We start from the raw sequence: 14353 nt of genomic DNA on the forward strand, positions 1-14353 counted from the left end.
TGTAGGCATTAGATGTACCTCAGACCACTGATCTTTTACCCCAGATCCCTCTGGTGCAGCACCTACAGCCACTATGGATCAGTGGTTAGCCATGTCCTCTGCGGCTGTTGGGGTCCCCTCAACAGGCATAGGAGAGCCACTGTTGTAGGTCCTGTGACAGGAAGCAGGGAAGACTTCCCTGTTTTATCACAGAGTTGGGCCCATCCCTGGGAAAGCTGCAGCTGCTGCCATTAATAACACTATTAACCTATAATAACCTATTTTTTTCTGTCAAAAAGAAACAGAAAACTAAACATATATCTGCTCCTCCACAAGTTTCCTTAGACAGGAGTAGTTTACTGGGTCTGGCTCTGGATTAATTCAGGCTATTGATTTTTGTTGTAAAGTAGTTTCTGGTAAAAAAAAGATGCATACCTTCTTTCCTTAAGAGATTCAGGATTATTAATCTGGACAGGAGGATGAAGGGACAGATACAGGGTTTTCTCCTTAGTTGTCTGATTTAAACTCAGGAGAGAACTCAGTTTCTGACTCTCTTTCTAGGGAGTTCTATTTCATGAGACTATTTCTAGGATATGCCAGTGTTTTCAGTGGGAGAACTCGGAGGTTTCTTGGTCCCAAAGAAAATAGTCTGAGCTGTTGCAGAAGGAATTTCTAGAACTTTTACTCATTCTTCTAGTTCTGTCAGTTTAGTAGGATGTGTGTGCTACTGTTTACCATTTTCCTGACAGCCAGCTCCACCCAAAAAAGCAGTTAAAGTTTTTCGATATTTTAAGTTTATGTACATTCTTCCCAAACCTGATTCAGCAGCCATAGCTTTAGTTAATCCTTATCCAGCTAAGCACTTACTTAATTCCAATACTGTTTCTGATAAGGATGGGAAGATTATTGTTAAGTATGGGAAAAAGTGTATGCTTCTGCAACTTTGATTTTCATAATTTTGAATTGTCAGCTTATATGTTAAGGTTTGCCCTGACTAATTGTGAAAGTATGAGGAATCTTTTGAATGCACTTTCCTCTTGAGGAAAAATCTGCTTTAAATTATTTAATTTCTTCTATTGCTCAAGTCACTACTCATTGTATACAATGCATGTATGATTCTATTTATAGTTCTTTAAGGGCTATGCACACTGGTGCTTTCTTGAGGAGGTTTACATGGCTGCATTCTCAGAACCTCCCAGAAATGATAAAAACTAAGATTTTAAATTCTCCTTTGGATAGAGATTTAGTTTTTTCCCCACCCCTGAGGTGATAAAAAGTGTGATAAAAGGAGTGAGTTGATACAGGGAAACTCTTTTAAGATTTTTCAGCCCTCGTTTTCTAAATTTTCCAAGTGACGTTCTAAGTCCTCATCCGATTTTGGTAAGAAACAAAATAAACAGTGTCAGCAAAATGCAAGTAAACAGACATTTAAGAAGAAATGGCAAGGGGTTCCCAGAAGAATTCTGGACACTCCCAAAACCAGGGATAGTCCAATAGAACGACCATTTAAGAGACTTCGTTACCCCCTTTTTTCCAGCAAGTCTGAATCTCTACTTTCCTCTTCTGCAATGGATAGTTTCAGGCAAATGTGTTTTGAAGATCATTCATCAGGGTTATAGATAGCAGTGGAGGGACATTCCTCCTTTCCAGGGGATAATTCCTCATTCTCCAGACCAGACTATTGTTTCCCCTGTCCTTCATCTCATGCTGTCTCAAGTGAGTGACATAACCAGTTCCCCCTTCCAAGGATGTTTTTAGTGCCAAAGAAGGAAAGAAAATGCTTGGAGACCAATTCTGGATCTTTCTTTTCAAATTCAGAATGATGTCATTTTATAACCTGTTACCTCTTCTTCCTCCTTCAGGTTTCCTGGGACTAAAGCCTTTTCAGTAATTTACACTGAGGTCATTCAAGTTTCCTGGGACTAAAGCCTTTTCAGTAATTTACACTGAGGTCATTCAAGTTTCCTGGTAAGACTAGATTTAAAGGATGCTTAATATCACGTTCCATTTCATTCAGATTTCATGCATCTTTTAAGGTTTTGTGTGTCTGGATCACATTATCAGTTCTCTGCCTTACCCTTTGGACTAGCCACTGTACCAAGGTTGTTCGCAAAGTGTATCGGTTCAGTTACTGCTTGTTGCAAGCTACAGGGTATCCATATCTTTCCATATTTAGAGGACTTGCTTATCTTTGCAGACTCTTTTTCAAAATGTCAGGAATTTCTTTCTTAGATGAGAGATCTCTTACAAAAGCCGGGATTCCAAGAGAACATTTAAAAGTGTTCTTGACTCCTCCTCACAGGATTATGTTTCTGGGATGTCAACTAGACACCACAGTTCAAAGAGCTTTTCTTCCAGTATATATAGATCCATTTCTATGTTTTTTCACTCGGACTTCAGTCACTGTGAGGAAATATCATAGGATTTTGAGTCTCATGGCTTCTGTGATTCTCATGTTAACCCTAACAAGACTCCACATGAGAAAGATAAAGTGGTATCTAAAATCTGTTTCCTCCCAGCACCAATACCACTTGTCTTTTTATATCCCAATGCTTGGGTTTTTCAGAAGAGAAATCACATGGTGGAGACAAAGGATATCCCTACATCCAGATCTCCCCTTCTCCCTCCCTATTCCAAAGCAATTGGTCTCCATAGATGCCTTGTACTTTGCTTGGGTAGCAGTTTCAGGAGAGATAAAAGTGTAAGGTGTGCAGGACTCCAAGAACAAATGCAAGCACTCAGATATAAAAGAGATGCTTGCCCTGATCAAGGCACTCAACTCTCTGAATCATCTTTAGTATCCAGGACCTCTTCAAGTTGTTATGTATAATTCACAGTGAGGTCATATCCCCCCTGCAGACTAGCAGTGTTAGCTTGGGATATAGCTTCACAGCACAATCTTACTGTACAGGCATTCTACATTCTGTCAGATCAAAATTGTGTGGCAGATAAGCTTAGCAGGATGGGACAGACCCTCACAAATGGAAACTAGATCAGTGGGTCTTCCAAGATTTGATCCATCTGAGGAAAGTTCTTAAAGTAGACCGCTTTGTCACTGCTCCAGGACTCCATACAAGAAGGCCTGAAAGACAGATACCTTTTCTTTTCTTTTCTTTTCCTTGGGCAGAGATTTTCCTGTATGCTTTTCCACCCTTTTCACTAATATTCAGGGTTCTTCTGAAGATTCAGAAGGAATCTCCAGTGATCATTGTGGTGACTCCCTTTTGGCCCAGGCAACTGTGGTTCTCCCTTCTTTTGGAAATGGCCAGGGGCAACTACCACAAGCTTCTTCACAGACTGGATCTATGCACACAAAAACAGGGATGTTTAATATACCCTGACACCAGTCAACTTCATTTGACTGGCTGGAAGATCGGGACTTAATTCCTTTCGGCTTCTGTTTACTGAGGATGTTCAGCAGGTATTAATGGAGGCAAGAAAGCCTACTACTAAACATCATATAAATGGGAGAAGGCTTTTCTAGTTGGTTCCAACAGCATAAACAGCACCCATTCAGGGCTAGTTGTTCTCTGGTTTCACAATGTGTGCTGGTTACTATTGTATGGTCTTTCTTACTCTTCTATCAAGGCTTATTTATTGACCATTTCAAGCATGTCTGCCTATGGATCCTTCTCTTTCAATGCATTCTCATGTCAAAATGTTCTTGAAAGGGTTTTTGCATAACAGGCCTCCAAGAAAACTAGTGGCCCCTCCTTGGCATCTTAATTTTGTGTTAGAGAAGCTAGCACTTACCCTGTTTGAATCAGCTAATCTGGCTGACTTGAGGTTCTTAACGTTGAAAACAGTTTTACTGGTTGCTCTGACCCCTGCAAGAAGGGTATCTGAGTTGCAAGCTCTTATGGTATATCAATCCTATCTCATTTTCTATAGAGACAGGGTTTCTTTGAGAACTAATTATTATTTTATGCCTAAAGTGGTATCTGCGTTTACTTTCATCCAAACTATCCATCTCCCCCATTTTCTTTCCTGAACCTAAAAATGAAGGAGAAAGGATACTCCATATCTTGTATGTCCACAAATAACTCCAGTATTATAGTGAAAGAACTAAATCTTTTAGATCTTCAAATCAGTTGTTTGTTAAATGGGAAGATAAGAGACTATTTCCAAATGGTTGTCTTAAGGCTATCACCTTTTGTTATACACACGACAATAAAACTATTCCAGGCATGGTGAAAGCTCATTCTACTAGGGTCTTGGCTTCGTCTATGGCTTTTTGGAAAGGGTTGGATTCTAGAAGCATTCTAGAAGCTACCACTTAGTTCTCTGTACATACTTTACAAAGCACTATTATCTTAATTCCTTCTCTAGGTCTAGATCGCAAGGACCATTCTTCAGGGGGTCCTGGAGTCATCTCCTTCCACCTCCTAAATATAGTAAGCTTGGGTAATCTATCCATCTAGCTAACACTACTACTACAGCAGTGATCAGTTTGATGAAAATTGTATAGTTGTGTAAGTAAACATACCATAACAGTAGATGTTCGAATGATCATTGCTGCAGTAGCCACTCCCTCCCTCCATCCCTATTGTATTTTGGAATGTAGTTTATGCCAGGGTGTGGTTACTTATTTTTTGCTCTTCCTATCGTTGTCCTTTCAGGGATCAGCCTCTCTGTCTCTGTTTTGGCAGGAAAGCTGTGAAGGGATTGCAGCCCAAACCTGTCTTTTTAGTCAGCTCAGCTTGAGCTGCCTAACAGTTTGGGCATGTGGAAGGAGCCCTGAAGCTTTGAAAGCTGGCTGGCTGTTATATCCTTGGCAGAGTGTAACCCCATATATCTAAGGCTACTGCTGCAGTGATCATTCCAGCACCTATTGTTATGGTAAGTTTACTTACACAACTGTACTATCCCAAGTCACAGTTATTTAATGGCATATTCTGAGCTGCAGTTACTAGTGTTCAGAATATTTAATGCTAACTGATTCATTTTACATTTTTTATAGAAGATTTATTTATTTATGTGTTTACTATTTCTTCACTGAGTAAGAGGACTAGTGTGTTGACCTTTTTCACCCACGACTGGACACTTCATGTAGTTTCTCAGAGCTAAGACTTTATTTACAATTATGGCTTTATATATTTGCATTCTTTGTATTCTATTTATGAGAGAACATTTTAGTAGCTTCATTTCATTCTCACTTCAATTGATTCTAACAGTTCTAACTTCGCTACTAGAATTCAAATTCTGGGAAAGAAAATAAATTGATTTGAGTATTGCTTAGACTGCTCCCTAATGTTATGATTCTCTGCACCAGCAAGATGGTAGTACACCTGTGGTAGCTTGATTTATCATAAATGTAGATCTTAGAAACATTATAGTCACTGTAATAGTGCAACTACCATCCCACATCCACTGTTTATGGATATTTTATACAACTTAGCTCAGATGTTGTTCTTCACTTTCCAGTACCTAGAAATTTCTCATCTGTCTTGTACTGTTTATGCTGTTCATATCCTGATGGTTAATGATTCCTAATTAAACAATTCAACTTCTATTAGCAACTGTTATTGAAACGTGACTTTTGCACCTACAGATATGTTGCTTTGAATATTTAACATTTATAACTAACTTGTATGTAAATAGATGCAAATTATATTATGCTCTGATTGGTATCAGTTGTGTATAATTTCATTGCACACCTTTTATAAGATGCACAAAGACAAGATGGCTGTCTGTTTCTTGTTTCTGACATCTACATTTATATTTTTTTCATTCACCCTACTATTGAGTTGAAATACGTAAGCAATAGGTTTGCAGTACTATTACCCTTGTTTTTAAGATTTAATTTTTCTTCTGACCTCTTGTATACAAGCTGCTATTCGTACAGATATCTACATATACATAGGCTGCTCTGGTATGGCTATGTACATGCCTATACTTGTTTGTATATGTAAATGGATACACTTTCATGTATATGATTTTGCATTTTTTATCAGTTTGTATGAACTTTCTCATATTATGTATCATAGCAACATTACCATCATAAGTTTGTTTTCTTTTGAATACTTCATAGTGAAACATTTGTTAACTTCATTAAAGTTTAGTTCTCGTCCTTTCTTCTTCTTTCTTTCTTCTTCATTCTTATATCACTGCAGAAGATCTGTTCTGCTCCTTTTTTGCTTACTCCATTATTTTTACACCTTGGGCAGACATGTATCCTTTCATTAAACATATTATAAGTATATAGGTTCATTGGTTCATAGTCAAGTACTAGGCTAGCTGCCCTTGCAGGCCATTTTAAGCCTTGCCAGTTTCCCTTTTGTGCTGAAAGTAACCTATCCCATTAGCTTATAGATTGGCCTTACCCATCCATCCACAACCATTTTCCCATTTTTGCACATGGGGTCAAGGTGTCACTTCAACAATGACAATCATCTAGAGTATAAAGGTTCACACTGCTGGGTGACTAGCGCTACTACAGCTATTCTTCCGTACCACATACTCCCATGCACATTCACACTTACAGCCAATTTAGAGTATCCACTCCACCTACTGCATGTTTTTGGAGTGTGGCCACAGAGGAAACCAAACAAGCCAGAGGAAAACCCACACAAACACAGGGAGGACATGCAGACTCCATACAAAATCACCCCAGATGAGAATTGAACTAGAAAGCTCTTGCTGTGAGGCAACAATGCTATCTGCTGAGCCACTGTGCCACCCATTGGTCTTACCCATCCCATGGTCCATAATTATATACTACCCCTAATGAAAATAACTGGGATCATACCATAGGTAATTTGAGGAGACCCAGGCATGGGATAAAGCATTTACTAGCTGAATCTGTCCATTAGTAGTGCAGGGGGCAGTCTTGGGGTACATTTTCTGTTTCCCATTCATAGGTCTAAGTTGCAGTTGAAAATGGGCAGAGATGAACTTTATTTTACCTGTCCTTCCAAACTGTTCTGTAGATATTGCAGAAGAGGTTTAGATCACCCAACCAAGGATTTCTGATGCCATTTGACTCGCTGTTGTGCAGTAAATACATCATTAATGGATCAGAAGTTGCCTTATATGGCAGATACAGGTCACCTATTAGCAGTCTGTAGGATGTCATCCTCCAGTGTTGACTTGGTTCTCAGAATGCTTTTTTGTTTTATAAATATAATATTGTGTATAGTTGTTTTTCTCTTTAAGAACTTGCATCCAAGGACTTCCAAGATGGCTGCACACTGCAATTTCGGCTCACCCAGCAAGAAAAAAGAAAGTGAGAAATAAGAGCTAGTCATTCCACCAGAATGAGTAAAATTCAGTTACAGAGTTTTGAGTTGGTCCATGTAGGACATGTTGTTTAGGTTTTGTATCCTTTTATTAAGGTGTATCTGTGGGCGTTCCTGTTGTATAAACACTTACAAATGTATTTTATTTCAATGATTTTAGTAAAGAATGGTTATTTGACTTCTTCAATCCTTCTTTGGCAAGTAGCTATACCTAAAAGAACTGGTTAGAGCATATTTCATCTCAGCAAATAAGAGTAATTTATCAGTGGATACCAGTGTGAGCCTTCATTGGTACTTGCAGGAAAGGTAAGAGGCACTATTTTTTAAATTCTGTCTGAGAAAAGCTAGACAGACAAAAAGCAAACCTAATGGTATTATTTATTGTTATTTGACTATAGCATTTCATTAACACCTATGTGGAGTGAAATATCTTCTGTTATAATGCATATATTTACCCACAACTCTGCCTTATTTCTAGATTCTGACATATTTTAGCCTAAATGTTAAACTGGAAGTCTGACAGATTATGGGTTCATAGGTTGGTACTAGGGTATCAGCCCTAGGGTCTATACAAGCCTAGCCATAACAATTCCCTGGTTAGTTCTTCCCACAGTATTTGGAACACATACCATCTCAGGGCTTAATTTAAAACATGTTGATGAAGAATAATTGCCATACTATATCAGCGTTTCCACTATGGTAAATATAGAGGGATCTATATTAAATTATCAAAATTTGAATTCACCGAACGTTATTTCCATTGAAAATACCATTCAGCGAATTCTGAATATTGCGCTCGCAGTACAGTGAAGATCAGAAAATTTGCCTTTCTTCACTGTAGTGTGATCTCGGGGTTGATGTATATAATTAGCAGGGGGAATTCGCTGAACGTTATTTTCAGTGGAAATACCATTCGGTGAATTCAACTTTTGATTATTTAATATAAACCCAATATAGAGATATAATGACTTAAAAAAAGTAGAAGGGATTAAGTGTTAGGTGTTTATGTAGACATAAAGTTTTCATTTGGAGATGTGCAGTTATCACTTACTCATGTACAGCATTCGTGAAATTTCCCAGGAAACACTGTATCCAGTGCTAAAGAACATAAATCGAGAGAGACCTTAGACTAACCAAAGTCTAAAGGAAGGTCTCAGAAAAGTTAAGAAATGTGGAGGAAGTGACCTCTATGATGAGACTGAACTCTTGTGTACAGTGGAGGAAAGAAAGAATAAGGTAGGTCATGTTATGGACACACAGAAGCCTCCATTGTCTGTTGGTCCATTACATGTGGCTTTAGTGACAGAAAATGTCATCATGAATTTGCAAACTTCCCCTAAACTTGTGTGACCTCAGAAGTCGTTATATTAAGTAAGGGGATGTAGATGCAAAACCTCTTGCATGTAGTGTGTGTGGGGCATGTCCCTATTGCACCGAAGGCCACTAATTTTATCTTTTTTTGGGGGGGTAATAGTACAGTTCCTCACTGCAGATGACCTTGATGAATGATACTGTAACCAGATGATCAGGGCCTAGGTGAGAGGGATAGAGTCAAGAAGAAAGGACTAAGAAGAAGCCATGAATCACATGCCAGCAATAACTAAAAAAAGCATGCAGGATAATGAAATAAAAAAGAGACACTGGTGCTTTCCTACCCATCTGTTGAAAAAAGAGAAATTTAAACAATGTGTAGTGGAAATTATTTAGGAATTATTAGAGAAGATAGAAATTTCTTCTGAAAATATCGCTTGGAAGTGGGATAAAATTAAAGTAGAGTTTACAAACAGGGTGGAAATAAAAGAAAGAGATATGATTAAGAAGTAACACGAATTAATTAGAGGTACTGACAAAGTTTAAAGTATTGCAGAAATAGGGGGAATTTAACAGAACAAGAAGAGGTGCAATTGCAAAATGCTAAACAGAAAATAAGGGATTGCCTCAATTATACACATGAGTTTAGAAAGACTGCTGCTAAGAAACTGTTTTTGATAATAACTCCAGAGCACTAAAAACTTTTAGCACAACAACTCGGGCAACAGAAAGCAGAAAGAATTGTCTCCAAGCTTAGGGGGCATATAACAAGGAAGAAAACAAAAGATCCTGTAGAGGTGCTAGAAATATTTCTGAAATTTTATGAAAGTCTCTATAAAGCAGAGAAATATGTAAATCAAGAAACTGTACAAATGGAAATGTTTATGGAAGAATTAAGTATGCCAAGGTTAGAGGTAGATGATGCTAAAATTACAGTCATGGTAAGAAGGGATGAGATAAAAACAATGTAACCAATCTACATGAAAGTCCCTAGGAATAGTTAATATTCCTGTGGAAGTTTGGAAGCCAGGAGGGGGAAAACTGATAAAAATCTGGAAGATTTTGTTTAACAGTATTTTAAGAGAAGGAGAAGCACCAACATCCTGTAAGAAAGCAGTGGTAGCTGTAATACCTAAAGAGGGTAAAGATCCATTGGCTTCAGTTTCATATAGGCCCATTTCAATTCTAAATCATGACTATAAAGTGTTTATGTCTATAATGGCTAAAGGATGGCAAAGGTGTTGCCAAAAGTGATATATATGGGTCAGTGTGGTTTTGTGGAGGGGAGGCAAAAATTTGACAACATTAAGAGAACAGTGGTAATCCAGAGGGAAGCAGAATGTAAGAAAATACCACTGTTGTTGTTGGGTCTTGATGCAGAGAAAGCATTCAACAGACTAAGCTGGGATTTTATGAGCAGGGCAATGGAAGCATTTGCATTCCCTGATAAAATTATAAGGTTAATTGGGACGATATATGAGGGATCAGAGGCAAAAATTAAAGTTGGTGGGTTCCTCTCTGGTAATTTCTGTTTGAGGAGAGGGACCAGGAGGGGTGTCCTGTTTCCCTTTGTTATTTCAAGGATATAATTGGTGTTGTAGTCAATAAAAGCTGGCTTTATTTCCAGATGATATTATTTTATAATTGATAAAACCAGAGTAGGATATTTCATTGTTGTGGAACATTCTGAGACAGTATCAAGTCTTTTCAGGATACAAAATGAATGAAGATAAAACAAAGACAATTGCTGTAAACTGTTTATCCACACATGAATTAGTTCAGCTATATGCATATTTATGGGGAGATGCTAAAACAAAGTACCTAGGAGTATGGGTTAAAAGGATTCTATTGTAGCAGCTAAGGATATGTGGGAAGTGACTAAACAAAAGATAATACAAAAACTGAAAAACTGGAAGCTCTTTTTTATGGATATGGATAGCAAAATACAAGCAGTTAAAATGTTTTTCATCCCTTTAGTTTTATACATGGGCATATTTTTATCAACCAGAGGAGAAGTTGTGAATAGCAATTGATAACAAGCTGAAGGATAAAATCTGGGAGAGGATGATGGCAAGAGTCAAGTAGAATAAGCTGATTCTTCCAATAGAACAAGGTGGTTTGGGATTAGCTTTGATTTGAAAGGGTATTTCAGAGCTACACAGTGAGGGCTTGTATACATATCACAAGCAGAAACCTAATATTCAAAGTAGAAAGGGATGATGACAAAACAGGGGGGAATCACAAGAAACAAGTCGAGACCAGGATTTTGGGTGCAGATTCTTATGGTGAATAACAATAATCATATATAATGTTATATTCATAAAGCAGCAGAATGTATTCTACGAACTAAGCCAACAGAGGAAAGGAGATTCTGCCGATAGGGATGACTCCAATTATGGCTACAGACAATAAGTCAGAGGAGGCTGGAATTTATTAGAGAAAACTAGCAAAGGAGCCAAGGTATTGGGAGCAAATAATTAGAAAGAGAAAGGTAATAGAATGGGAAGAGACCAATAATTTATTTGGACTGCAGATTAGAGATTGCCTTCCCTATCAAGGATTGATATTTGAGTATAGCATAGAGAAAGGAATAGGGGGATCCCAGGTGAAAGACCAGCACTGGTAGAGGTTTCAGTAGAATCTAGAACAGAAGCTGCTGTTAAAAAGGGATAATTAATAGAACATATAACATATTGCATGTTAACTATAAGAATTAGTCAGAGGAGGTTAGAAAGGATTGGGAAGAGAGAGACTGGATAAGCAATTCACAAAGAAACAATGGGGGGTATATGTTTGTCTCCCAAATATGGAACAAAGTCTAGAATATTTAGGATCTTTGTTTGGAAGTGTTTACACAAGTATGTTTATACCCCAAGTAGATTCCAAAGAATTTTTTCATCAGGTCATTAGCAAATGTTGAAGGTGTGATGGAGAAGAAAGAGGCAATTGGGAACATACTTTTTTGGGAGTGTAATGAGTTGGCAGACTTTAAAAGTTCCCTGCAGACTAGTCTTATCAGAAATACTGGGTGAGCAAATTGGTATAATTAAGGAAATTATTTTTTGAGCTATGATACAGAATTGAAATTCCCTAGCTATAGTAAGGCCTTGCTGAGTCTAATTATCGTGGCTGCCAAAAAAGCAATTACTAGAAAAATGGAAATCAACATCTAAACCAACTGCACTAAAAGTAGTGAATATAGTAACAGAGATAAAACAACTGGAAATGGTATTGTTAGAAAAGGGTAGGAGTAAATTACATAGAAAAAAATGAGAATTGTGGAAGCAATACATGCAGAATAAAATTTTGGAGGAGGAATGAGTTCTAAAAGAAGGCAGGATTTAATTGACCTATGCAATGTTTGACTGACAATGACTGGATAGATCACAAGTGATGTATAATGTTTGTAACTAAAAATATGTCAGTATGGTTTGTTTTTATTTCTATAAATGTATAATTGCCTGTGTCATAAATGATTATTTAATAAAGATGTTTCTTGTTTATAAAAAAGAAAGAAGAAGCCATGAATGGCAAGTAGAGTGAAACAGACTTAGAAGAGATATATACATGTTTTATTGCACAGAGAATCAGTTAGCTCCTTAGATTGCAATACCTATATGAGTGGTAGAATGGGACTTCTGAGAGGGTTCAGAAGTGGGGATCACTTTTAATGGAAGACGGGCAGCTGCAGAGGGGGTAACTATAGCAGTCTGCCAAAACAGACTGAGTAGTAGTTTCCATCTATCAACAATAGCCACATGTCATCCTTCAAACTTCTCTTGCTAACAAACCTGTTCCCCATCCTTCTATTTTTTTCCTGTTACCTCTTCTTTTCTACAAAATCCCTTTCATGCCTTCTCAAAGAATGCTTGCATTTCAAGATTTAATAAACACTACCCCCTTCTAATTATAAACCATTTCCTCGTCTACATCTTGCGTAAAGTATAGAAATAAATGTGTATTAACCAAACTCAACAGTCATGATTTTTCTTGTTCTAGCTTTGTTTTTGCAGCATTTCTTCTTTCATTATATGGGGCCTGTTCTAGTCCACTTACACTTTGTATAACCTACAGTATTTAGTAGATTGTACTCTTGTCCAAAAGGCTTGCTCTTAGTGTAAGTGACCACGTACACTGAGAGCAGGTATTTTGGAATCTGGCCTCAGGTGTAAATCACTTTATAGATGGACCTTAACAGCCAAGTAAGTCACACTGAGAGAAAGTCTTTTGGAATCAGGGCAGACATAACACTGAGAGCAACTTTTTTGGAATCTGGCCCCTTGTGTATGAATATTGCAAACATTGTTTTCTTATGTTGAAATGGTGTTTTAGGTTTTTTTGTAAAATTGAGTTAATTGTGAAGCTTTTCTCCCCAGGGCTCTGCTAAAAAGGGATTATTTCCTAGTCGGACTTTCCCAGTAAACAAGTGCTAAAATAAAAAAGTTTGTATATATGTAGTCGGTGTCCTGTAGTCTGAATGATAGCCATTTCCCTGAAGCCCAAATATGACAAAGATCAGCCTTTCAAACTGAATTTCTGGATTTTTTAAATCTTAATTTTCTCAGAGTTTTGTTGAGTTAGGTATCATAAAGAGTGATACCTGCGTGCAAGTGGTCTTTCCCTGTTTAGAATGAATGTGGCAAAGCCCCCACAGACTATATTAAAATCTGAAAGCTCCTACTAGTTGCTAGCTGTGATCACCTGTTGTATATATTTTTTTGAAGTTTACAGTAAAATGTACAAGTATTTCTGATGAATGTTTTGTATTTAACATAAATAAATAATGATTTTAAGACCATGCTAGTATAAAAATAGAAAGGGGGTCTAGTATACAGTTGTTATGGACCTGTAACTGAATGCATCTTATTTATAGGACTCATCTAGTCAGGAACGGCAAAAAATTGAAGAGTTGAAAGCAGAAAACAAGAAACTGGAGAAACAAAAAGCAGAGCTGATGACAGGCTTTAAAAAACAGCTGAAACTGATTGATATTTTAAAGAGACAGAAGGTAAGTTTTGAACCTAGCATGTATTCATATTATTGAAAATAGACTCCATAATTTAAGCTTTCTTTATTTTTTATTACATGGTTAACCATTTTCTGCTTGTCTTTCAGATGCATATAGAAGCTGCAAAAATGCTTTCTTTTACTGAGGAAGAATTTATGAAAGCTCTTGATTGGGGGACATCTCAGTAATTTTAAAAGCTTTACTCATTGTTAACAAAAGTATTCCATAGAAGACAAATGTTTGAATATATGGCGCAGTCACTATTTTCAGGAGATCAGCAAAAACTTCATCTACTGCTGTCTTAAAGTTTAGAATGACCACATATCTGTACTAAGTCAAATAAATTGTCTTTTTTAGCAGATGAAGTTTGAAAGGAAAATTCCACAACTGTTAAAAATGTTTCATAATTTGCTGTATGTCAAACATTTTCATTTCTGTATTTGGATGTTCATTTTTCATACCAAAACAAATGGAGAAAAAGTGTTGCAGGACAAACAACTAACCAAAACAAAACTATAGGCACCACTAATGTCTTCAGGAAACATGCACAGCAAGCCTCATACGTTAGAAGCAAAACTTTAATAAACACAAGTTGAGTGTTTTCATCCGAATCAACAGGACTTCATCATAACTGGTGTTAATTAATTAAAGCAAGTTTAAATGCACTTAATCAAAAACCATGTGGTTAAATAGGACCAATAAAATACAAAATACAAGAAAACAATCACAGTAAGGACCAGTAAAATACAAAATACAATAAAATGATCACATTAAGGGTTAATTAAGCAATAAAAATAAATCCTGGTTAAGAATGACT

General features: G+C 37.0%; 1 protein-coding gene across 1 annotated transcript in view; it reads left to right on the top strand.

Annotated features, from left to right (window-relative positions):
- TEX9 (testis expressed 9) overlaps positions 1-14073 on the top strand; it is a 1071864-nt gene extending 1057791 nt beyond the window's left edge. The window contains exons 11-12 of the mRNA XM_044085454.1: positions 13402-13536; positions 13644-14073. Coding sequence (XP_043941389.1) covers positions 13402-13536; positions 13644-13724 — 216 coding nt within the window. The 3' untranslated portion in view covers positions 13725-14073. The remainder of the gene's footprint in view (positions 1-13401; positions 13537-13643) is intronic.
- The last annotated feature ends 280 nt before the right edge of the window (positions 14074-14353 follow it).

This window comes from Protopterus annectens, chromosome 10.part0, assembly GCF_019279795.1.
Source record: "Protopterus annectens isolate FY-2018-M chromosome 10.part0, PAN1.0, whole genome shotgun sequence".
Lineage (NCBI taxonomy): Eukaryota > Metazoa > Chordata > Ceratodontiformes > Protopteridae > Protopterus > Protopterus annectens.